The sequence below is a fragment of the Hevea brasiliensis genome, chromosome 2 (assembly GCF_030052815.1).
Source record: "Hevea brasiliensis isolate MT/VB/25A 57/8 chromosome 2, ASM3005281v1, whole genome shotgun sequence".
In the NCBI taxonomy this organism is placed as follows: Eukaryota; Viridiplantae; Streptophyta; class Magnoliopsida; order Malpighiales; family Euphorbiaceae; genus Hevea; species Hevea brasiliensis.
The window spans coordinates 94,430,400-94,458,087 of NC_079494.1; the positions used below are offsets into that span (position 1 = coordinate 94,430,400).

At 34.5% G+C, this 27,688-nt stretch overlaps 1 protein-coding gene across 1 annotated transcript; it reads right to left on the reverse strand.

Annotated features, from left to right (window-relative positions):
- Positions 1–18,649: 18,649 nt before the first annotated feature.
- On the reverse strand, positions 18,650–20,530 carry LOC110632840 (scarecrow-like protein 18). The gene has a single exon (XM_021781187.2). It carries the CDS (start codon positions 20,483–20,485, stop codon positions 19,145–19,147), a length of 1,341 nt encoding a protein of 446 aa, XP_021636879.2. The 5' UTR covers positions 20,486–20,530; the 3' UTR covers positions 18,650–19,144.
- Positions 20,531–27,688: the final 7,158 nt, after the last annotated feature.

Sequence of the window (27,688 nt, forward strand, 5' to 3'; positions counted from 1 at the left end):
CGCTGTGACTCCCGGCTCATTTAACTTCTTGTGTTCTGTTTTTCTTCTTTATACTTAACTGTTTGGCAAATACTAATTATTTATGTTCAGGGCTTATCTAGGTATCTTAGACGAGGTTCTAATTCCCTTAATTGTCTAGACCGATACTGGTCACCGGAACAGTAAAATATACTAGGCTATGCAAATAGAGGTGTTACAACCTCTACATTACAAAAATAAATAATTAAATCATTAACTGTGTAAAATGCCCTAGTATGCCTAGAATGATTGGTTTGGATAGGTTGGCATGCCAATAGGGTTCTATTAGCAGTACTGCATATGGCTTCATGCCATTTTGTGTTTTATGGCCTTACGTGCCATTCTGTGATATAATAGCCTTTAGCTATTTTGATTGAGTTTATTATACTTGGGTTTTATCCTTAATAATTATTACAGCTTATTAGCTGTTCTATTACACACCGAGAGACACAATGTGACCGATGGTGTGATGGCCCGAGGTACTTGGTATCCAGTGTCAGTTTACCTGTTTATCCAGTCCAATCGACTAGTATAGTTTACTTGAGCAATCAAAATAAATCTTACCAAATTTTAATCAAATAATTACCAGAAACTCAGTCTACATAAAATGTCAGCATACATTTTGCATATCCATTTTATTTTAGCTATTTTATTTTATATTGGCACCACTAAGTAGAATTGCTTAGTGCGTCGCTTTTGCCACGCGTAGGTACTGGAGACATAGCTGGGGAGTCCAGTAGACCTCAGACCGGGTGATTAGTCAGATCTACATAGAGTCTAGAGTCACCTCATATCTGCAGTGCACTTGGTAGGATATTAGGATTTTGGGTTGTATTTTGTACTTTGCATTTTGTACTAGTTCTTTATTGTAATTACAAACTCATGAATCATATGATAATGTAAATATATGAAATTTCATGTTACTGTAATTATCAGTATATTTTGTTGAAAAATAAAATGTTAGGGAAATATTCATGAAATTGATTCGAATTGTGATGTGAACAAAAATTTTGAAAATTTTGTTCAGAATTGGAGATTAAGTTGATATGGATGTATATGGGAGTTCTGGATCTGAAAACCATATTGGAAGTGTTTTTCACAGGTTCTGAAGAACTGTTTTCTTCATTTTTAGCCGGTACTCTGCCGGATTTTCTTTAAAATTTTCGAAACCTTAAATGAATTTATAATTTCAATAAATGACCTAAATGAGTCAAATTTCACAAATTGCATTTCATCACCATTAAGAAATAAATTAAGGAAGGCTAAAAAAATAATTGAGATAAAATATAGTGTTCCGGTACACTGTGTGGCATATCTTACTCGGTTACACTGTAAATGGGTAAGGGGTGTCACACACTAGCACACTATTCACCATAGTTTTCATTTAGTTTTCTTAAGTTAATTAATTGATTAAACACCAAAATATTTTATTTTATTTTGTTCCTGCCATTTTGAGCCTTCCAAGGTGTCAAGGAGACTCCACAATTCCAAGGGGAACCACTACGAAAAGGTATTTTTCTAATCAACAACTCCATTACATGCTTTTATCGTGTATATTAATTTTCTATAATTTTTGACTTGTAATTGATTTTATTTACTTGATCTGATAATTTTAATGGATTCATTAGGTTGTTCTCACATGGACTAGCCATTTGAATCATCTTAAAGCATTTTTCTTTAATTGTTTATAAATTTTTAAAGTTTTAGTTCATGTCTGGTTGTGTTTCGATGTAATCTGAATTTGTAAAATTAATTTTCATGTCTTAAATTAGTTATTTTATGTTTTTTTTTTGTATGCCTTTAAGATGTTTATATTAGGCCTGTATTTTTTATATTTGCCATATTATTTATAAAGTAATCGGAATAATTTTTATAAAATTATTACTCAAATTTATCTAACTTTCAATAATAACTTCTTTTTTTATTTTTCCTAAATTAAATCTTAAGTTTCTTTTTACTATATTTTATTTTGATGTGTTAGCTAACACGTGGCAGAATTTTAGAATTTTCTAGGCACGTTTGCTATTTCTAAGGAATTTTATGAACTTGCTTTTTAGTTTTGTGCTCTTTGCTTTAGATCTGAATTTGACCTTTTTTTAGGTTATTTAATGCACAAATTTGTGGTTCATTTTTTTCCTTATTTTTGTTTATTGTCGTAGAAGTCTACAATATGTTTTGCATGATTTTTAATATTGTTTTATTGTGTGAACTAAATTTATTCTATTAAGTACTTAGTTTTGCCATTTTTAGCAGAATTGGACTTTTAGTGTAAATAGGTTTCTTTTATTTCTTAATTGATTCTAACTTTTGTTTTTTTGCGTTTTGCATGAGTTGGTTAGAGATGAGGTAAGAAATTAAGAGTTTGGCTAAAGAGCAATTTTCTAACTAAACTCAAATTATGGAAGTGTACCAATTCTATGCTTTTAGGAGTTGTATTTTAATTCTAATTTTTTTTTATAATTATCTTCTTTTTGTTGTATTTTATTTATTTATTTTCTATAAGTTTCAATCATTTAGGCTTGTAATTATTATTTCATTTTTTTAAATAATTAATATATGTAAATAAGCTCAAGCCCAAAAGGAGAAGCCCAATACTGAATGGACATGGAAGAAGAACAAATTGGACCATTTGGTAGATTTAACCCAATTCAAGATAAAACTTCAAGGGCTCTTGCATGAGATTAATAGGCCTAAGACCTCGTAATAATTTGAGGATTAGTTCTATTTTTATTATGGATTGTAAAGGTCATTTTAAGGTCTTAATCTCTGTTCTCCTCCCTCTTTTTTAAGTTTAGGACTTAATTCTATTTTGATCATTTTGAATGTTTTCAAATGGACCTTTAGCATATAATTGAACCTAGTAAAGATAAGGGAACATGGTAATTAATAGGTCTAAGCACATAACCTAAAAACATTAACATGATTAGGACTCTGTTCCTTTTGTGCATGTACTTTAGATTGAAATGCCTATAACTCTTACTCTTTCTTCTATATGCTATGTATAACTTGTAAAATGACTTGGCATGTAATTAACTTAGTTAAATATACATGTAAGGTAAGAAGGTAAATAAAGTAATTCTTTTAACTTTGTAATATCACAGGATAGGACTTTTTATGCTCATGTACTTGTTATTTTTTGAATGGTTGTGTGTGTAACCTTAGACTTGCATAAATGTGTGTTAAGAAACTTAATAAAAAAAAATAATAAGACAGACTTTAGGAATCAATAGTAGAGGCTGAATTTTGTTTTAAGACAAGTCTCGGCAAAGAGAGTGCTTAACACCTTCCCTCTCTCGTATCCATTATCCTGAACCTAGGCTATTGGGCTCATAGTAAAAGAAGGGTAGTGGACTTCTGCAAAGGGTTAATTGCCACCCATATCTCTTCTTATGAATTTTTCCCACTTATTACTCGGGTGGTGACTCCTTCGCTCTACCTTGTGGCATTAATAGCCTAGTATAATGGTAATGTTATGGGAAGACGATGCTAAACCAGGTTCAAGGGTCCCATAATGGAGAGCTTATCCCTCTGGCCTATTTAGTGTTAAGTTGGCTTTTAATATGGCGTGTGATTTGTAGAATGTTGCTATTAATACTAGGTGGTTGGAGATTTGGAAAGTGCAGGTCCCTAATTCATATGGTTAGTAGTTCAAGCTAAAATTATGACCAATATTGAAAGATGTCGTAGAGGTTTTTCTTCAGACCCCAGATGTCAAGCCTGTGGAGCTGCTTAAGAAACTGTGGAACATGTTTTTTGAGACTGCCCTATGACTAAAGAACTTTGGGGTAGGAGATGGGATGTTCTATGCATCGGTCGTTTAAAAAGTTGATTCTTTTGGATTAGTTTGTCCAAGGAAAATTATTCTCCAATGTGAAAGTTGCTCCCCTGGAGTTTACTATTAATCTGTGGTGGCTATAGAGGTGGAGGAATGCTTTTGTGTTTAGAAGGGAGATGAAGGACCTGGATTCCAAGTTGATTGTGCTAAGGAGTCAAGTGGAATATAATGACAGAGCTTAGGCTAAGTTTAAGGTGAAAACCCTTTATGTAATTCAATTCAATCGATTGCTTAGCAGCTGCCTAGGGAAGTTGGGTTAAACTTAATACTGAAGGATCATGTAAGGGCAATCCAGGTAAAGGAGGAGCTAGTAGCGTCATAAGGGATTGTTTGGGTAATAAGAAAGGAGGGTTTATGATGAGATTAGGAGTTTGTACTTCTATGCAAGCAGAGCTTCATGCTTTTATTCAGAGTTTGAAGTTGACTTGGTTGAATGGGTATTATTGTGTTTAAGTGGAGATGGATTCTCAATCTCCCATGGACTTGGTGTTAGGGAAGGATGGCTGTAATCTAAGGCTGCTAGGATTGCTTAATTATGAAATGCAAAAAGCTCATTCAGCTCTCTTGGCAATTGAGGTTTCGGCATTGCCATTGGGAGGCTAATCGAGTTGCTGATAAGTTAGCCAACTTGGTTGTGACAACTGCTGTGAGTTTCCAAGTGTTGCGCAGGGCATTACTTTGCCTCAGATAGTTCGTTTGAGAGATTAGTGGTTTTTACTTGTTGGGTCTCCCCCCTTCCTTGAATCAGAAAAGAAAAAAATTGTTACTTTCTATTTTCTTTTGGGTACATAGCGTTAAAAATTGAATAAAGCACTCAAATCATTCCATAAACAGTGCCTAAATATCCTTTTATATGTCAATTAAACAGTGAAATTATGAAAATTTAAATCGATTTCAATTTAAAAAAAAAAAAAGAGTAATCGATCATAACAAACACTGCCAATGGTAGCAATAACTTATTCTAATCTCTGGAATAAAGCACTCAAATCATTACATTTTGGCGGCCATTTTTTAAATACTCATCTTATGTGTTGTAGACCCTCTTCATGTCTCTTTTATGTCTATAACACAAAACATAGACATGGCCATAAAAGGGAACCAAAGCATACTAAATTTATACAAATATGTAGAATCTGATCAAATTATTTGGAAGTCAGATTACTCTTTCTCTATAATATAGATTGTAAATCAAGTCTCGATGTCACACCTTACCCCTCTGTAAGGCATAACATGATCCCGTAGAGTATTTAATGAACTATTGAACTTCACCTACTGATGACTCATTAAGTACCCTACAAGGGATTTTAAAACGATTTTCTTACATTTTGGAAGTGGTGAGCATTTTAGTGAGAATTAAAAATCATTTATTCAAAGTTTAAATACTAGTAAAAATTTTGTCCATTTTAATTTTCCGCAAAATTTATAAAAATTTTGACAGAGTTCCGTTTGAAATTGGAGAAAACAGTTCTTCAAATACCTGAAAAAAAAGCACTTCCAAAAATATTTCACAACTCCCAACCTTCAATAACTCAATCAACACAATTCAACTCACTTCAAGGTAATTTCACAATCCAAATCAAAATTCATTATCTCAAAATATTTAATACTTCATTCACAAGGCATAAAGCATGAAATTCACATATACAATATTAAATTTACAGAAGAAAATCCAAAATAATATTATTACAATTTATTTACAACTGCTCAACTTACATTGATACATACAACATTACTATATTTACATCAAAATTAACTACAAGGGTATAAAATAATACCTATACAAAAAGATCAGTGGGGTCCACAATTCGATAGCAGCTCACTCTGCTGTTTTCTCCTTGCTCTTATCTGCGACAGCAAAATAAGCTATCGCTGAGTATAAAATACTCAGTGGTGCACAATAAAAATTTTAAATGCAATACATAAATCATTCATTATCAAAACACAGTTTAAATATTTCTCAATCACATTTCGCAAACTATCAGAGCTCATAATAACATAATTTAGTCAAATAATTTCATAAACACAGTGTTACCAAAATCATACACAACTTAAGCCATGACACAAAATTTCCGATCAATGCCGTGTTGTACACCACGACAAAGCAATCTCAACCCCATTAATCGAAATCAATGAGGGAGGTGGCTAGCTAGCTAATGAGTACTCATCCGATCTACAACCTCAACTGGCAAGCCAGAGAGGGAGGAAAATAAACGATCTCAACCCCATAAATGGAGGAGGAATAATGTGATAATGTCATGCTAAGTGTGAACATAAAATCAATTCAAAACAATTTATACAGACAATTTATGAGAAATTTGATCAATTTTCAAAGTCACATTTACGATTATAAAATGGTAACACAATACATAAATAATCAAAGAAGTCAAGTTTTTGAGATTAAAATATTTAAACAATTCTTATTGTGCACAAACCTGACTTGAGTAGCCTTGAAGCCTTGAGTTAGTCTCTTCGAATTTCCAAGTCTTTTTCAGCTGAAACACACAGTTCATGATGTTTGATACCATAACTTAGCATAAATCCAAAAATAAATTTAACTTCATTTTTACTAGTTCTATTGCGTTAAATTCGATGTTCTCGAAGTTTTTGTGTTTTGGGTTACTATTCACTATACTATTCAAGTCAAATTGTTGACTTTTTAAGGCTTAATAGGTATGGAAACTCCAACTTCACCCACATACCACATTTTGGTCATTAAATTTGTTGGTTTTGGTCATTTTCTCAAAGCTTAAGTCCTTTTGGCCAAATTCTCAAATTTTCAGTTTTGGTGCTCCAAGTTGCACTGTTCCATTGGCAATTTTACTGCTGGAATTTGGAAAAACTTCCTTCATAGAAAATGTTCCTTAATGTCTTAAGTTTATTCTCATTTTTGGATCACCCCAATTGGAGTTTTGTAGCTCAAGTTATGACCCTTTGAATCTGGGTTGCCGGATGGAAAATAACCCAGATTTTCTGGGCAAAGTTTGGTGCTGGCAGTTTTGGATCACCAACTTGGGGTGGCCAAATGGCTTGGTTGCTGGCAGAATTTGGACTTGTTTTCTTCATGAAAGTTTTAGGTCTATATGTGCTCTAACCACTGGTAAAATTTCAGGACAATTTGACCTGCCTAGCTTGAGTTATGACCAAATGAACAAATACTATTCATTTGGTCAGTTTATACAGTGGCAGACTGCTCTCAACCAACTTTGGTCAATTGGTTCACTAGGTTGTGGTCAGTTTTTGGGCATGGTTCCTTAATGAAAATTGTGCCATTTTATGTCTATTTTCATCCCCAATTGGTGGCATATCAATTGGACTTGTAAAATTTCCGTTTTAGTCCTTCAAAGTTGGTTTGGTCATGCTGCCAGCAGCATGACCATTCAACCTCCGAATTTGGCTTCACTTCCAAAAATTCAAACACATCTCCTTTGGTCATTATTAACCATTTTTCACCTTACAACAGGTCAAACATGCCATTTACTCATTTCTCTAAATTTTGGTTCACAAACCCTAACATTCAAACCCTAACTCATTTAATTATTGCAATTAACTAAATTCAAAGCTCTCAACATAATCAATCAACTAATGGAGGTCCATAAACTCATTCAAACTCATTAAATTCATGCAATTCATACTCCCTTCAACCAGACCGAAATTTCAGCTATGGTCCTTCCCCCATATTTGTTTCATTTAATCAAGTTCTAAACTCACTTTCACAACTAATTATGCATTTAAAGAAGTAAAATAGTAAGTTAGCACACTAACCTTTCTTAAAACCTTCAAACCCTATCTTTAACTCTTCTTTCTCCTTGTAATCTTCTTCTCAAGTTGTAATAACAAGCTTTAGTGAAGTTTTTTGGGGATTTATGAAGATTAAGTGGAAGAATTAAAGCTTGAGTGTAAGCTTTAATGGTGGATTTTCATGGAGATGAGAGGGAGAAGGTGGGGCGGCAACTTGATGGAAGAAGAAGACAACTTTAATTTTTTTTTTCTTTTGTTTTCTTTTATCTAATTTAACTTATGGAAGACCACAAAAATTCTAATTAATTAATTAAATTAATTAGTTTAGTTATGGCATCATGCATGAGGTCATGCATGATGTCATCACCTTTGACTTTTCCATCTTCTTCTTTTTTCTATTTATTTTTCTATTAGTTCTTTAATTTAATTCTCGATTCCGAAATTTTCTTTTCTCCGATTTTATTTGACAGTTAGGTCAGGAGTCAGCTCTCGGGGTCAATTGACCAAATTGCCCCTCGCCGGTTCATCCCGGTTTGCAAATAATTCCATATTTCTTCCGGCTCCCTGACCTAATTATTTGGTAACCTTGATGTACTTTTCGTGATTTTCTCTTTTCCACTGTGTTCATAAGGGTCCTAAGGACATGGCGTCACATTTACGGTTCGAAATTTGAGTTTAAAATGACTTGTGATCGTTCAGAGAGGTCACCCATCATTTGTGACTCTCGGCTCGTTTAACCTCTTATGTTCTGTTTTTCTTATTTATACTTAACTAATTGAACATTACTCATTATTTGTGTTTACGGTTTCTCTAGTTGTCTTAAATATGGTTCTAATAACCTTAATTGTCCTGGATGACACGGTCAGACGATGAAATATACCAGGCTATACAAATAGGGGTGTTACAATTCTCCCCCCCTTAAATAAATTTCGTCTTGAAAATTTACCTGGTATCAATCTCTGAACAGCTGTGGGTGTTGTCTCCTCATGTCCTCCTCTCGTTCCCAAGTAACTTCTTAGCCTGAATGATGGTTCCACAGCACTTTTACCAATGGTATCTGCTTGTTCCGTAGTTGCTTCACCTTATAAGCCAGAATCTTTATGGGTTCTTCTTCATATGTGAGGTTTGGATTCACTTCAATTTCTTCTACTGATAGTACATGAGATGGGTCTGATCGATACCTCCTCAACATAGACAAATGGAAGACGTTATGTATCTTCTCCAACTCTGGAGGTAGTGCCAAACGATAAGCCAATGGACCCACTCTTTCCAATACCTCATATGGCCCGATAAAACGAGGACTTAGTTTCCCCTTTCTGCCGAATCTCATAATTCTCTTCCAAGGAGAAACCTTGAGGAAAACTTTCTCACCCACTGCATACTCAATATCCCTTCTTTTCAAATCAATATAGGACTTCTGACGGTCTGATGTAGCTTTAAGTCGGTCTTTGATCACCCTAATTTTCTCTTCAGTCTGTTGATCAATTTCGAGTCCAATCATTTTTCTTTCACCCACGTCATCCCAACACAACGGGGTTCTACATTTCCTGCCATACAAAGCTTCATATGGAGGCATCCCAATGCTTGATTGGTAGCTGTTGTTGTAGGCAAACTCAATCAAAGGCAAGTGTGTATCCCAACTACCCTCAAACTCAATCACATAAGCTCGTAGCATGTCCTCCAAAATTTGAATTACCCTCTCAGACTGGCCATCTGTCTGTGGGTGGAATACAGTACTGAAGTTCAATCTAGTTCCTAGGGCTCTCTGAAGACTACCCCATAATCCAAAAGTGAACCTAGGATCTCTATCTGATATAATGGATACTGGCACTCCATGAAGTCTCACAATCTCATCAATGTACAACCTGGCCAATCTGTCTAAACTGTAGTCCATTCGGACTTGCAGAAAATGAGCAGACTTAGTTAGTCTGTCGATAATGACCCATATTGCATTATGACTCTTCTGTGTCCTCGGAAGTCCCATTACAAAATCCATCGTTATTCTTTCCCATTTCCATTCTGGCACTGACAGTGGATGTAATAACCCAGTTGGTACTTGATGCTCTGCCTTTACTTGCTGACAAGTTAGGCATTTGGATACAAACTCTGCCACATCTCTCTTCATACCCATCCACCAGTAATGCTCCTTTAGCCCTCTATACATTTTTATACCACCAGGGTGCATGGCAAAAGGAGACTCATGTGCTTCCTTCAAAATGATCTGCCTCAAATCAACATCATTAAGAATGCACATTCTACCCTGGTGTAGTAGTAAGCCATCATCTCTAATTGAGAACTCTGGTTTCTTGCCCTGCCGAACTTCCTCCAACAGCTTCTGATACTTTTCATCAATCTGAGCAGCCATTCTGATCTGATCATTTAACACTGGCTGTACATGCCATGCAACTGCTGTCTGCCCCTCATCATTAATCTCTAAGCTGGCATGCAGTGACCTTAATTCATGCACCAAAGACAAGGGAGTAACTTGGAGACTTGCCATAGTCTTGCGATTTAGGGCGTCAGCCACAACATTAGCTTTCCCTGGCTGATAGTCTATCAGACAATCATAGTCTTTTATCAACTCTAACCATCTCCTCTATCTCAAATTCAACTCTTTTTGGGTGCCCAAATACTTCAAACTCTTATAATCTGTATAGATGTAACACTTTTCCCCATACAAATAATGTCTCCAGATCTTAAGAGCAAACACAATGGCTGCAAGCTCCAAATCATGTGTCGGATAATTCCTCTCATGCGGTTTTAGCTGGCGTGATGCATAGGCAATGACATTTCGATCTTGCATCAACACACAACCTAACCCATTGTGAGAAGCATCGTTGTAAACTGTATATTCTTTACCCGGTGTAGGTAAAGTCAGGACTGGAGCCTCAGTCAAACATCTTTTCAATTCATCAAAACTTTGCTGGCATTTGTCCATCCACTGAAATTTCACATCCTTTCTAAGCAGCTTGGTCAATGGAGATGCCAACATGGAGAATCCCTTCACAAATCGACGGTAGTATCCAGCTAACCCTAGAAAACTGCGAATCTCTGTGACATTTCTGGCTGGCTTCCAATTAAGGACGGCTTCAATCTTGCTAGGATCTACCTTAATGCCCTCTGCTGATACTATGTGCCCCAAAAAGGATATCTCCTTCAGCCAAAATTCACATTTCGACAATTTGGCGTATAGCTGTTTCTCCCTCAAAGTCTGTAGTACAATCTGCAGATGTCTATCATGCTCTTCTGCATTCCTCGAATAGACCAATATATCATCGATAAATACCACAACAAACTGATCGAGGTATGGTCTGAAGATAGTGTTCATCAGATCCATAAAAGCAGCCGAAGCATTAGTTAACCCGAATGGCATGACCAAGAACTCATAATGGTCATAACGGGTTCTAAAGGCAGTTTTAGGTATACTCTGCTCTTGTACTTTCAGCTGATAATAATAATCTGATCTCAGGTCAATTTTGGAGAATACAGTTGCACCTCTCAACTGATCAAATAAGTCGTCAATGCGGGGCAATGGGTATCTGTTCTTTATTGTTACCTTATTCAACTGCCGATAGTCAATGCATAACCGGAGAGTGCCATCCTTCTTCTTTACAAACAACACCGGCGCTCCCCAAGGTGATACACTAGGGCAGATGAAGCCCTTGTCAAGCAACTCTTGCAACTGCACTTTCAATTCCTTTAGTTTTGCTGGTGCCATTCTGTATGGTGTTATGGAGATTGGGTCCACACCAGGCATAACATCAATTTCAAACTGCACTTCTCTTTCTGGAGGTAATCCTGGCAATTCTTCAGGAAACACATCCGGAAAGTCACATACAGTAGGAATGTCCCTCAGTGCTAGACTCCCCACTTGGGTGTCTATCACATGTGCCAAGTATGCCTCACACCCTTTTCTAATCATTTTTCTGGCCAGTGCAACTGAAATGATGTTTGAAGGCAATAACTGCCTCTCCCCATGTATTACTACATCACCATACTGAGGGAAGTGACTGTCTTTAGTCTACAGTCAATCATCGCATGATGCCTGGCTAACCAATCCATGCCCAAGATAATGTCATAATCTCTGAAGGGTATTTCAATTAAATCAGACAAAAAAGTGTGTCCTTGGATCACCAAAGGACAATCCCTATATAGCCTATTTACCCTGACCTCCTGGCCTAATGGACTAGTTACTAGCACATCATAGTCCATTGGTACACACTGAATAGCAGTAGAACACATCACCCTAGCACTAACGTACGAATGTGTGGAGCCAGGATCAAATAACACATACACATCTTGGTCAAGGATGGAGAAAATACCAGCTACTACATCTGATATTTCAGCTTCCTCCCTCTGACGCATAGTATACACTCTGACTGGTGCGCCACTGGATACTGGCTGGTTAACAGTGCTCTGACTCCCAGGAGTGCTACCAGGACCCCTACCTCTGCCTCTACCTCTAGCAGCTGATGGTGACCCTCTAGGTGCAGAGACTTGGGCTGATCCTTCTGATGTAGCAAAAGATCCAGGCCGGCGCGGACTAGTGCAATCCTTCGCCAAATGTTCGCTCCCTCCACAGTTAAAACATGCACCAGTAGCTTTGAAACAAACCTCGCCATGAGTTTTCCCACAAGTTTCACACTGTCGTACTGATAGAGATCCTCGAGAAGCTTATTGGGTCGGTGACTGCACCAGGGGTGGTCTTTGGCGAGAAAAATGCGCCTCTGCGATTTACGGAAGCTAGATCCCACAAACTGTTTCCTCTTGCCAGAACCACTTTCAGTTGATTGTCCAGTAGTCTTTTCAGTTTTCTATTGAGGACCCTTGTTCACTACCCCTTATGATTCTATCCTTTCCAGCCTGTGGCTGTGAGATCAATTCAACAAATTCGATGTCCAAAACCCACAACTTGCATCCTCAGACTTGGCCTTAGCCCGGACTCAAACCTCTTACATCTGTCTCTGGGGGTGGAGACTAAGCTTCCAGCATAGTGGCTTAGCCTTGAGAAGTGTCTCTCATACTCTGCTATGGTTCGGTCCCCTTGCTTCAAACTCAGGAATTCTTGCAATTTCTTATCTACATATGCATCAGGAACCCATTTCTGCCTGAATTCCCTCAGGAAGTCTGTCTATGTCAGCACAGGTGGCTCGACCAGGCTGTGGGGGATGGTCTTCCACCATTCATATGCATCCCCTTGTAACAAGGAAACAGAATATTCGAACTTCATCTCTTCCGTACACTGCAGTTTTCTGTAAACTCGTTCCATTCTTTCCAACCACTGTTCTGCCTCCAGTGGATCCACAGTGCCTTTAAACTCGGTGGCCCCAAATTTCACTAACTTTTCATATTGCCGAGCTGAGGGCTGTGGTTGTGCTACAGGTACTGGCATTTGAGCTTGGGGTGGCACATTTCTCACCATTTGCTGGAAGAACGCAGCCATCTGCTGTACAAATTGAGCAAGGCTGCGGTCTTTGAGCGAGGTGGGTGGTGACCCACTCACGTTCGAGTCTTTGGGGCTTCCCCTTGAACCTCAGCCTCAACAGATTGTTCTTCGGAATGATCTCCTCCTTCCATTCCGTTTTCTCAAATTTTCTACTTCCTGAGATCAAACACAAGGAGGTTGACCTCCGTTAATGCATATTCATAATGTAAATATGTCATATGTATCAATTAAGGACACTTGAGCAGTTGTACTTATCAATAAAATGTTCATACACATAGCCAAAATTTATTGAAAAACCATGCTCTGATACCACTAAAACATGTCACACCTTACCCCTCCGTAAGGCATAACATGATCCCGTAGAGTACTTAATGAACTACCGAACTTCACCTACCGATGACTCATTAAGTACCCTACAAGGGATTTTAAAACGATTTTCTTACATTTTGGAAGTGGTGAGCATTTTAGTGAGAATTAAAAATCATTTATTCAAAGTTTAAATACTAGTAAAAATTTTGTCCATTTTAATTTTGCCGCAAAATTTATAAAAATTTTGACAGAGTTTCATTTGAAATTGGAGAAAATAGTTCTTCAAATACCTAAAAAAAAGCACTTCCAAAAATATTTCACAACTCCCAACCTTCAATAACTCAATCAACACAATTCAACTCACTTCAAGGTTATTTCACAATCCAAATCAAAATTCATTATCTCAAAATATTTAATACTTCATTCACAAGGCATAAAGCATGAAATTCACATGTACAATATTAAATTTACAGAAGAAAATCCAAAATAATATTATTACAATTTATTTACAACTGCTCAACTTACATTGATACATACAACATTACTATATTTACATCAAAATTAACTACAAGGGTATAAAATAATACCCGTACAAAAAGATCAGTGGGGTCCACAATTCGATAGCAGCTCACTCTGCTGCTTTCTCCTTGCTCTTATCTGCGACAGCAAAATAAGCTATCGCTGAGTATAAAATACTCAGTGGTGCACAATAAAAATTTTAAATGCAATACATAAATCATTCATTATCAAAACACAGTTTAAATATTTCTCAATCACATTTCGCAAACTATCAGAGCTCATAATAACACAATTTAGTCAAATAATTTCATAAACACAGTGTTGCCAAAATCATACACAACTTAAGCCATGACATAAAATTTCCGATCAATGCCGTGTTGTACACCACGACAAAGCAATCTCAACCCCATTAATCGAAATCAATGAGGGAGGTGGCTAGCTAGCTAATGAGTACTCATCCGATCTACAACCTCAACTGGCAAGCCAGAGAGGGAGGAAAATAAATGATCTCAACCCCATAAATGGAGGAGGAATAATGTGATACTGTCATGCTAAGTGTGAACATAAAATCAATTCAAAACAATTTATACAGACAATTTATGAGAAATTTGATCAATTTTTAAAGTCACATTTACGATTATAAAGTGGAAACACAGTACATAAATAATCAAAGAAGTCAAGTTTTGAGATTAAAATATTTAAACAATTCTTATTGTGCACAAACCTGACTTGAGTCGCCTTGAAGCCTTGACTCAGTCTCTTCGAATTTCCAAGTCTTTTTCAGCTGAAACACACAGTTTCGCAGTGTTTCAGTACCATAACTTAGCATAAATCCAAAAATAAATTTAACTTCATTTTTACTAGTTCTATTGCGTTAAATTCGACGTTCTCGAAGTTTTTGTGTTTCGGGTTACTATTCACTACACTATTCAAGTCAAATTGTTGACTTTTTAAGGCTTAATAGGTATGGGAATCCCAACTTCACCCACATACCACATTTTGGTCATTAAATTTGTTGGTTTTGGTCATTTTCTCAAAGCTTAAGTCCTTTTGGCCAAATTGTCAAATTTTCAGTTTTGGTGCTCCAAGTTGCACTGTTCCATTGGCAATTTTACTATTGGAATTTGACAAAACTTCCTTCATAGAAAATGTTCGTTAATGTCTTAAGTTTATTCTCATTTTTGGATCACCCCAATTGGAGTTTTTTAGCTCAAGTTATGACCCTTTGAATCCGGGCTGCCGGATGGAAAATAACCTAGATTTTCTGGGCAAAGTTTGGTGCTGGCAGTTTTGGATCACCAACTTGGGGTGGCCAAATGGCTTGGTTGCTGGCAGAATTTGGACTTGTTTTCTTCATGAAAGTTTTAGGTCTATATGTGATCTAACCACTGGTAAAATTTCAGGTCAATTTGACCTGCCTAGCTTGAGTTATGACCAAATGAACAAACACTGTTCATTTGGTCAGTTTGTACAGTGGCAGATTGCTCTCAACCAACTTTGGTCAATTGGTTCACTAGGTTGTGGTCAGTTTTTGGGCATGGTTTCTTAATGAAAATTGTGCCATTTCATGTCTATTTTCATCCCCAATTGGTGGCATATCAATTGGACTTGAAAAATTCCGTTTTAGTCCTTCATAGTTGGTTTGGTCATGCTTCAACCTCCGAATTTAGCTTCACTTCCAACAATTCAAACACATCTCCTTTGGTCATTATTGACCATTTTTCACCTTACAACAGGTCAAATATGCCATTTACTCATTTCTCTAAATTTTGGTTCACAAATCCTAACATTCAAACCCTAACTCATTTAATTATTGCAATTAACTAAATTCAAAGCTCTCAACATAATCAATCAACTAATGGAGGTCCATAAACTCATTCAAACTCATTAAATTCATGCAATTTATACTCCCTTCAACCAGGCCGAAATTTCAGCAATGGTCCTTCCCCCATATTTTTCATTTAATCAAGTTCTAAACTCACTTTCACAACTAATTATGCATTTAAAGAAGTAAAATAGTAAGTTAGCACACTAACCTTTCTTAAATCCTTCAAACCCTATCTTTAACTCTTCTTTCTCCTTGTAATCTTCTTCTCAAGTTGTAATAACAAGCTTTAGTGAAGTTTTTTGGGGATTTATGAAGATTAAGTGTAAGAATTAAAGCTTGAGTGTAAGCTTTAATGGTGGATTTTCATGGAAATGAGAGGGAGAAGGTGGGGCGGCAACTTGATGGAAGAAGAAGACAACTTAAATTTTTTTTTTCTTTTGTTTTTTTTTTTATCTAATTTAACTTATGGAAGACCACAAAAATTCCAATTAATTAATTAAATTAATTAGTTTAGTTATGGCATCATGCATGAGGTCATGCATGATGTCATCACCTTTGACTTTTCCATCTTCTTCTTTTTTTTCTATTTATTTTCTATTAGTTCTTTAATTTAATTCTCGATTCCAAAATTTTCTTTTCTCCAATTTTATTTGACAGTTAGGTCAGGAGTCAGCTCTCGGGGTCAATTGACCAAATTGCCCCTCGCCGGTTCATCCCGGTTTGCAAATAATTTCATATTTCTTCCGGCTCTCTGACCTAATTATTTGACTGGCTTAACAATACTTTTTCGTGATTTTCTCTTTTCCACTGTGTTCATAAGGGTCCTAAGGACCGCGGCGTCACATTTTACGGTTCGAAATTTGAGTTTAAAATGACTTCGCAGTCGTTCCCGAGGAGGTCACCCATTGCTGTGACTCTCGGCTCGTTTAACCTCTTATGTTCTGTTTTTCTTATTTATATTTAAATAATTGAACATTACTAATTATTTGTGTTTATGGTTTATCTAGTTGTCTTAAACATGGTTATAATCCCCTTAATTGTCCGGACCGACACCGGTCACCGGAACAGTGAAATATACCAGGCTATACAAATAGGGGTGTTACACTCGAGTTGAATTTTTTTATCTACTTATTTTAAGATTATTCAATTTTTTTTAATTTATTATCAATCCATTATACTCTATTAAATAAAAAAATATTATTCAAAAAGAAAGAAAATACTTAAGGGGAAATGGGGGCATTAAATGCAATATATAAATAAAAATAAAAACATATAAGTGGAAGATACCTCCACTATCCCATAAAGATTATATTTATTAGGAATATCCTCATCGCCGCAAATTAATGATGAGCATCAGCATGCAATATGTCTTTGCTTTCTAAGAAATAATTGAATGATTAAAGAAGCGATTAAAAAGAAATTATATTTTATTTAATTTTAATTAAAATTTAAAATTTAAAATTTTATGATCCTATGACAATTTTAATATAAACAAATTATTTTATTAGCCCCAAATTAATGATCGATCATCCTCATCCTCATCCTCATCCTCATCCTCATTCATCCATGCGTTAATATCTCCTAAATCATTCTAATAATTGCATGTGGGGTACAAAGAATATAATATATATCAATTTCTCTATCGTCAAGTAATTGATCAAGACATGTATATATGTACAGGGCCAAGAGGTTGCGTCTGAATCAAATGTAAAGAAAGAAAGAAAGATGAATTGATGGATGGAATATTGATTCTCTCTATAGAGTGTTCACCAACCCTATTACCAGCTGCTTCTTAGCCTCTCTCCTTCCATCTCTCTCTCTCTCTCTCTCTCACACACACACACACACACACACACACACACACAGTCTTTTAAGTCTCGACCACACGCAAGCTAAAAAAGAAGACTTTGTGAATGCGTGGGCATCCCTTGTGACCATCTTATCACTGTCAGTACCAAAGTGGGAACCTAAAAGCTTATTATATAGTAGTATCTCTAGCTCCACCCTTGTCCTTCCCCTCTTCCTCCTCTCTGGCTGATCAATTACCACTTCTTTAAGTTTGATGAGAAGCCATTGGCGAGAATTGAGACGAGCAGCGAGGTTCTTGATCGAGAAAGTCTAACAAGACAGGAGAGATCCCTATGACAAGAAGGTTTTGCATACCTGCACATGGTTGCGGAGGAGGCAAAGTGAGGCAAAAAAAGCTCTATTTTGAGAAGTTCGATGGTTTTGTTGAGGGGACCAAGGGCAGAAATTATGGTACTTAATGGTTGGTGCTACATGAAAGACAGCAAATAGGTATATACGGAGGTGCATGGGGGTGGTGTTGGGGTACTTAGTGCAGAAAACAAGAAAAGACCCCATCTCATGCATCCATCTCTTGAAACCACAAAACACAACACAAGCGTTGAAGGGAGACAATGGAATTTTGGGGAACAATATATTTTCCTTTGCAAACAAAGGAGTCCTTTCTTTAATAAGAGAGAAAAAGAATATTAAGATAAGACAGCATAATAAGTAATGAAACACTATTAAATCAAAAATTTGGGAAGCATTATTTAGTATTAAAAAGGACTCAAAAGGCAAAAATTAAAGAATAGTTAATATATCGTGCTTTAAACTTTTGGAAATAGGTTGGAATTTCCCTTGGAATAATATATTAATTAATCCATCCCACTATAATTAATTATTAAGGGATCGATGATGAAATGCTCCACATTGCCACTAGCAATTGATGCCCTTTTGAGATGCTAAAGAGAAAGACCTAATTAATTGTTTCATAAAACAGAATTGATTAGTTAAAGAAAAGTTACAATAACAAATTAATTAAAGTAATTAATATAAGAGAAACAAAGGAGAAAGAAAAAAAATACAAGATATTTCAACGTACTACACTAACTATATATATATATATATATATCAAATACCAAAAATAAAATAAATCAGTGATCAGTTTCAGCTCCCCGAGATGGATCAAGAAATTAACCCATCATACAAAGGTTTGTGTCGTGTAGTGTAGCTATGGCTGAAGCTGCTTGTTGATTCCTTCCAAAAATCATTCATGCAACGTCTGTTTCAGATTAATTCAGATGGCCAGAGCTTGGATGCCAATGCATGCACACACTACACTAACCATCATCACCACACCGCACCAGGCTCTCGTTTAATATCAACGTAGGCTGAGAAAAAGTGGTTTCTATATTGGAAGGGATGGATTTTTTTTTTTTTTTCCAAGTTAATAATGGAAGTACTGCTGGTTGTGGGTCATAGCTATAGAAATTATAAAACTCCAAACTCTAATGATAAAGCAAATCTGTAAGAGCAGAAAGGAAAGATTTTACTCCATTAAATTATATATTCGCTAGCTAGCTTCTTCTCTTTTCTTCTTGTGGGGATTGATAGTGGTTGGGATTTAATTAGCTCTGAGTTCTTAATGGTTATTGGGTAATGATTAGTGCCAGGAAGAGACTGAGAAAAGAGCACGATTCTGCCAACCTAAGAAGAAAGAATTGTTGAGAATCTGCAGGTCGTAACCTTCAGAAGGATAATGAAGCCTCAGGAGGAGCTTGGCCTGCGAGAGTGCAAAAGGGCTCAAGGGAACATTAGTGAAGCCTACACTCCTTAGCATCATTTCCCATGATTCGAATCTTTCATGCCTTTCTCTTCTGTCTTCTCCCTCTGCTGCCACTATGTCCATGATTTCTCTTCCAAACCATATCTGCTCTACGGCAAGCCTCTCCCTGCTATTGGGAGGTAGGGTTGCCTCCAAGGAATCGAAGAGAGCAGTGTAGTGATCCAAAGCCTCCAAGAATCTCTGTATGAAGAAAGGGTGGTTGTGGTTAGCTTCCCTTTCTGCTATGGTAACCACCTTGGGGTTCAAGGCCTTGATTCTGTGGAGAAAGATGCGAAGGTTGCGAGAGTCGTCCTTCAAGAGCCTGTGCAGATAGAGGACGCAATTTACCGCAAGGGCTTCATCTGGCAGAAGGGTAATGGCTGAGGGAAGGGAAGAATGATCATTGTTGAGGAGGAGAAGGGGATGGAATTGGAATTTGAGGCCTAGTGACTGAGCAAACTTGAAAAGACGGTCTCCAGTCCTGTGTAGAATGTTCAAATCATGGCCAGTTCCGGTGATTCGGAGCATGGGAGGAGGGTAAAGGGTGTTGCTGGAACGCTCAGCTAAAGCCTGCATCAATGCAGGCCATTGCACTCCATGCATAATATCAAAGTCTATGATGTGAATGGCTTGTTGCCCTACTTCTATAGCTTCCAAGATCGCCTGATTTGCAGTTAAATGGCTGAACCTTATAAATGGGGTTATTTGGTTTAGGGAAAGATAGCAAGATTGAAGAGCCTCCTCGGATTCTCCAGCAATCAAGGAACCCACATTAATGGCACTGCTGGCAACACCAGTAACGCCACCGCCACCGCCACCGCCACCAGAAGGAGGATTTGTAATATTCATCAAGACACTGCCCATGGCAGCTCCATGGGGACTGAGGCGGAGAGAAAGTGCTTTAACAAACTGGTGAACCAACCTCTCCCTAGAGTCACCGTAAGGGGAAGAGCTAGCAGACAAAACAGAGATGAGGCGTTGGGCGGCGGAGAAGTCAGACTGAGAGATGCGCTCTGCACAGGTGTTGAGCAATTGACGCATATGGATTGCTGATGAAGTGAACCCAGAAGTAGTACCTCTGGGTGCTACAGATGGGGCCTGTGGAATCTGCTGGTACCGCAGATCTAAGGCTTCCTCTTTTTCTTGGTCATGAGAAGAAGAATTTAGAGAACCCAGCATAGTATATTTTGTTGAAGTAGCAAGAATCCACGGGAAGACCCACAAAACCGAGAATAATAATAATAATAATAATAATAATAATAATAACAAGAAGAAAAAGAAAAAGAATCTATGATGAGAAGTAGATATGGGTGAGAGGTGATGTTGTGAAGAAGGTGAAAATGGAAACCTAGAAGCATGAGTAGTTGTAGGAAGAGTGGTACTGAGGCTTGCTGCATTCCTTTGCCTTAAGGCTTAAACCCTAATATATTGGTAATATATGTGTGTGATATAAAATGAGATGATCAAATACAGTTTCTATGGCAGAGACATTATCTGCCAGATACAGGGATGAACTCATGATCAAACGCTAGGTATGGTAGTATATAAAAAAAGGGAATTGTTTTCAGGTTACAATTATTTTTATTTTATTATGTGGATGCAAATAAATAATTTGGGAAAGTCAAACCCAGCTAGTTAATATGGTCCAACTCATTCCGTGTTAAACTCCCTTTAGGTTATAATCTGATTTTAATTTATTTCTAATTAATTGGATTTCTTGATTATATTTCTCATATCTTATAAAATTATAAAACATGAGTAACTTCAATTTAAATTCAATATTGTAATGTCGTTAGTCATTTTTTACCTGTAAAATTAAGAAGTGGGAAGCCTCAAGTTAATCCTTATCATATATTATGTAACCTATTGTTACTGATTTATTGAGCTTTTATTGAATTACAATTCAAGAATTATAAATATATAATAAAAACTTTTATTTTTATTGTAAAGTTATAAAAAAAAAAGTCATAAAATCCGTTAAGTATTACATTTAGAACTGCTCTTAAAAATAATTTAAAATTAAATTTAATAAATTCTAATCATAAAAATATTAAAATAATAAAATAATTTTTTTTAAATTATTTTTTTCAATAATAAAAAAATATATTTTAAAAAAAAATTTTACCTCCCAACTTAATGCCAAATATCACATGGATGTGGAGCCATATCTCCCTTATGAGATATTTGGCCTCATATATACATATAAACTGAAAAAAAAAAAAATCAATTCAATATTCTTTATTTATTAATGAATCTTCAATCTGCCATCTCTCTTTGTACAATAGATATTTTATGCATTATCGTATAAAATGATAAAATCTTTCTTCTACCAACCTGAAATAAACAAAACATTATAATATTTTGAGGAAATTTGCTAATGGATCAGCAAAACTTCAATAATTTATTTAATTTTTTTTTTTCCAAATATCTTGTGGCAATTTTTTTTTTATTCCATCACAACACACAGAATGTTGAAGCCGAGAACAAAACTATATAGCTAATTAATTAAAAAGAAAAAAGCAGTGAGACTAACTATAATCAACTCAATATCTCCAATGGATAATAATTAAAGTTATTATTTAATTATACACGTGATTTCTAAAGATGCGAGGATACTATAATATTCAGCATCAATTTTTTACATTGAAATTAACAATAAAATTTCTTTTATTGTTACCTTCCGTTGTTAATCCACTATTAATTAGCAATGAATTTCATTATTAATCTATGTATATTTCTTGTAGTGACTTAATTAATTAATATTTTTAATTTAATAATATTAAAATTTTCTTAAAAACTTGAGTGAAATCTCAAGTTTTAAGTATTCAAATGAAAATAATAATTAATTATCTTCATGGCTCAATGGCCTACATGACAAGTCATCTTGGTCTTATACAGAGATGTGGAATATCCATTTCTTGTGATACTATAAAAAAAAAAAAAAAAAAAAAAAAAAACCTTGGTATCTGAAAAGCCATTTGGCCTTGTTTAAGAAACCTTATTATATACTTGGGATTTGGGGCAGAGAAGGCAAGTTGCAACCCTATTTTAACAAATTGGATTACTTGATAGCAGGAAGATCCAAAACAAAGTTCCATAACTATTCAAGAATGATTAAAAAACAGTGCAGAGAGAATCTTTCTAAGAGAATTAATTAATTTATAGCTATAGGATTGTCAAATAAAACTTTCAAGGAAGCACAACTCCATCATCTATTCCTCAAATTTCACTATTTCTTAGGCTTTTTAGGGTTTGTTAGGTTACTGAATATTATCATTAATTGTTTAGCAGTCATGAGAAATAGAAAGAGCATCTCCTCTAAAAGAGGAAACCAGAAGAAAAGAAAAGAAAATCCATTAATGTATATAGGATCTTTTGGTACAATCGACATTGATTGAGATTTAAATTCCAAATTTCATCATCAATTTTAGAGACTACTTTAATATTACATAGCTTGGTGCAATATTCTTTATCATCACCATATTTTCTGATTATAAAATTTGTCAGTTTCGAATTGATGATGAATTAAATCTTAACTATGATTTTGTGTGTTGATTATTATTTTCATCACTAAACTGTGTTTGTTATTTATTTGCAGGACTCGGATTTAGCCTCTCACATCTATAAATATAATAAATAAGAATAGTAATAATGAAGAGGAAATTACCCCAAAAAAAAAAAGCTGAACTTTTAAATTTTTTTTGTATTTATATCTATACTCATTAAATTTTATACTTTTCATATTTTCTTAATGTACCCTACTGTTAGTATTTTCATTAGTAAGACAACGAAAATGCCATGTTAATCCACCACGTCAACTTGTCACGTCAGCCGTTAGTCAGAGTGTAATTAGAAAAGTATGAAAAGTATGAGGTTTAATTAGTAATTTTTTAAGTTTAGGGTGAAATTGCAAACTTTGAAAGTTCAGATCTTTTGTCAATTTTTCCTAAAATTTACAAGATTTTTTTATTCATTTAATCTTAAAATTAAAATAATAATATTCATATTATTATTGACGTGAAATTAATTTCGATGAACATATTATTAGTACAAATATTTATAATATTGCTTTTTAAATAAAAATGATCAATTTACCTAAAATATTAATAAATTAAAATAAAAATGACATTTAAATAAATAAAAATATTAAAAAGTAACAACTTTTAAATCTTCAAAATTTATTTTAAAATTTTCAAGTTACAATATTAATTCACATAATTACCTGAATAATCTTCTATTACATATCATGAAAAATCCAAACTCATTTAAAAAATAAAGAGGTTTATAAATTTAACCTGTTAAGCAATATTTCAATAAGAAGTTACTTTTGTGTGACACGCAATCTCAATATAGCTAAAAGGAAAAAAAAAATGATTACCATATACAAAGGCTGCCACGCAGTTTTAATCGAGCTAAAAATCTCTATTACAACATGCAAAGATTTCCATGTAGCTTCAATTGAGGTAAAAAAATTCATTTACTACCTGCTAAGGCTCTCATGGTCCAAGCTCCCATGTGGGCATTACTCTTCAACTCAGAGATATCACTCATAGTGCGTTCGCATTATACCTGATCACCTGAAAGCAACACTTAATATGACAATACTCATACAATTTCAGGTATATTGACAAGTGCAATAAAGATAGAACTCTATCTGCATAACTAAATTACACTTTATGATTTTCTCAAAAGGGACAACATTCTCAAAAAATAAAAATTGCCTATGAGATAAATACTACCGACTATAAGCCTCGGTCTCCGTTTTCATACATGACAAATCACATCCAATAACATCCTTAATTGAATAACCACATATGAAAAAAAAAATGAGAGAGCAATGAAGTTAAAGCTTAAGCGATTTACACATTAGAGCATCGAGAGTATCACTTCGGCCAAAACATTTATCAATTAATTCTCAATAAGACCCCTAAAAGTTCATGATACAAAGTCGAGTTATAAAATTCAATCACACTACACATGCCATAAGTAGCTACATTATTCATGCCATGAGCAGTTGCATTCTATATGCCCTAAGTAGCATATTTTAATTGTCCTTATTACTCAAATACAACCTTCTACACACAATTATAAGAATTCAACCTCAAGCATTAGACCAAGTGTCATATTTGGCACGATCACTTGAATATAATACTCAGCAACACTTCCGGAAAAGATACTGCCAGCATTTTCTGTTCTCTTGCCATATTACAATTCTATCTTATTGTCAAGTTAGCCTCATTGATGCTTCTAATCTGGAAGCCCCTTTTACTCTAGAGGAAATCAAGCTGGTAGTTTGGGATTGCAATTCAACTAAAGCACCTGGGTCTGGTGGTGCCAATTTTCTATTCTTGTTGAAGGCCTAAGTCGTTTGCCTCCCTTAAGATTCGTACGCATACCTCGCGAGGCCGGTACAATTAACATTTTGGGTAAATAAGGCGTGCACCGGACATATGATTTTATTGCCTTCCTGTAATTGATCTGCTTATAGTATCTGGTTTGATTTCTCATCATTTTGCTGGTTACTCAATCACATGATATTCTAGTTGCAGGGTATTGCTGTCTCTGTTATGCAGTTTTGTTGCTCCCGATTGTATGGCTCTTAGTTTTTAATATGCTACTCCTAAATCGTGTTGTTGCTGCAGCATTTCTTATGAGATCGTTTTGGGGCTTGTTTATTTGGCCTAGATGGTGAACATTTTGTTTTCTATTTATTTAGGAGACTTTGTGTCTGGTGTATTTGTTATTTTCTTTGGGTCTCTGTATTTTGAAGCTGCTTATTCAGGTCTGCATTTTTTGGAATCGTTTGTTTCTGCTGTTCAGTTTTGGATCTTTTTTGTTCATCTCCAAGTTTTTTTACTTAACATGCCATGCTCTAACATGGACGTAAGGGGAGAGGTCTATTGACCGGGTTTAGCCAAGTTACTCATGCTATGTCTTTCCTAGATACTTATTTCAATAAAATTGTTGCTAAAAAAAAAAAATAAATAAATAAAAAGAAACACTTCAATAAGACTCAGGCAGGTCCAATACGTACAACCCATGCAATACTCAATACTACACAAAACTCAAGTGAAGTCCATGAACACATCATCCAATAAACAACTTGGCTACAAAATCAACTAACCATAGCAATGGTACAATAATGCATAATGAGTCATCATCAAAATGCCTATATGGCTAAATCACACTGAGAAACATAGTCGGTCTATAGAATCAACGTGCTTAAATGGCAGAACACAATAGAGCCAAGTGCATTACTTAGCCACAAAAATCCCCAAAACCAAGTAAAAAGTCTTATTAAGAGCAATACTCTGCCAAAAAGTGATATGCCAAAACCAGAGGTATTCGGTTCTGGTTCGATTCGGAGTTTGGCTAGAAATTGAAACCGAACTAAAATTTTTGCACGGTTCGGATTTGGTTTTTCATTATTTTGGTTCCGGTTCGGTTTGGTTCTTGGTTCTTCAGTTTCAGTTTGATTCGGTACGGTTCCGATTCGATTCTCGGTTCTTAAAATAATTTTATGTAATTATTTCTTTAAAAAGTCATTCTTGAATTAGCATTTAAGTTTTGAATTGTGTTATTAATACTTAATATATTATATAATATATCTTTTAACTATATCTAAATTATATAACCTTTAATTATAAGGTACATATATAATTTAGGATTAAATATATTGTATAATATAATAGTATGAGTATATCATCTAATAAACATTTTAACTATTTATTAATCATATAATATTTAACTATAAGATAAAAATATAATTAAAAATTAATATATATATATATATATATATATATATAAAATAGTATATTTATAATATATATAAAATAGTATATTTATAATTAAGAATTATAAAGTAACTTAATGTATTTATAACTAAAATTTTTAAGAAAATACAGAAAAATGAAATATAATATTAGATTATATTTAATTCATAATTATACCTACATAAATATGTATAAATTTGGTTTTCGGTTTGGTTCCGGTTTAGTTTTGATACGGTTCTAGTTCGATTCTTAGTAAAGAACTAGAACCGAACCAAAGTATCAAAATAAATTCGGTTCAATACGGCTCTTATCGATTCGGTACAATTCTTCGGTTCGATTTGATTCCCCCAAGAACCGTGCACAGCCCTAGCCAAAACAATAATAAAAAATCACACTAAGTACTCAACCAGGACACATGCTAAGAGCAATAGATGTCAGCTTGAACACCGAGATCAATTGTTTGACCTATTTGATCAAACAACAACTCGTGGTTAGCTCATGAATATCAATAATGCTACTAAAAGCTCAAAGCTTTTTGTTGAAATTAGCCTTTTATTGGTCAAGGCATTCAACAAGAATATATTGACAAAATACAACACAAATAACTACTAAGTGCAAAGAGCGAAAAGACTTTGTTCGCTCAAATCTTACAGTTGAATGGCACCTAGTCTGCCTCTAAGATGTATATTGGTATCAACAGGATACAAACTGTACATTATTTTTTGCGCATCTCAACGGATTAAGAGATCACCATTTCATATCGTTAAGATTTGAAGCGATTGACGAAATATTTTGATCCCATATTATGCAATCACTGAATTTAAAATTTATAATTTATAAGTAAAGTCTCAAAAATAATTTTATATCAATGAATCTTATTTTTTTAGTAACATAAGTCGTAATATAGTCATTTTATTCAAAATACTGATTTCAAAAGTAATGAAGTGTGGATTTTTTTTTTTTTTGAAAAATTTTGACTCTATATCATACAATCACTCAATTTAAAAATTTTAATTTATTAATGAAGTCTCAAAAATAATTTTATATAACAAATTTTATTTTGTAGAAACATAAACCACTGAGGTAAATTCTATTCAAAATACTGATTTCCAAGGCAATAAATGTGAATAAGAATGGCAAGTGTGAATGCATATATATTTATAAGAGTTCTTTTTATCAATTTAAAAAAATTATATCAAATTTTCTATAATAATTTTAGAGTATAAATTCTATCATTTGAAGGAATAAAAATCATGTAGTATCAAAATATTAAATGAAATTCTTATATAAAATTTATAGACTCAAAATGAAAATCATAAACATAAACCTCTAAAGAGCAGGACTAGATAGCATAATATTAAAATATTAAAAAATAAAAATAATCACTCTTTTTTCAAATTAAGAGACATGAAAAATTAGAGATTAGTAAAATAACACCTTAATAGCACATGTAAGATAAAGATAAATAGACATTAGTTGATCAATCCAAAATTTACATAAAAGTTAAGACCCACTAAATTTGTTTATTGTTTATACCAAAAATATAATTTTGTGTCAGGTCCATAATTAATTAAATTAATTTTTTGTGAAATAAATTTAATTAATTTTG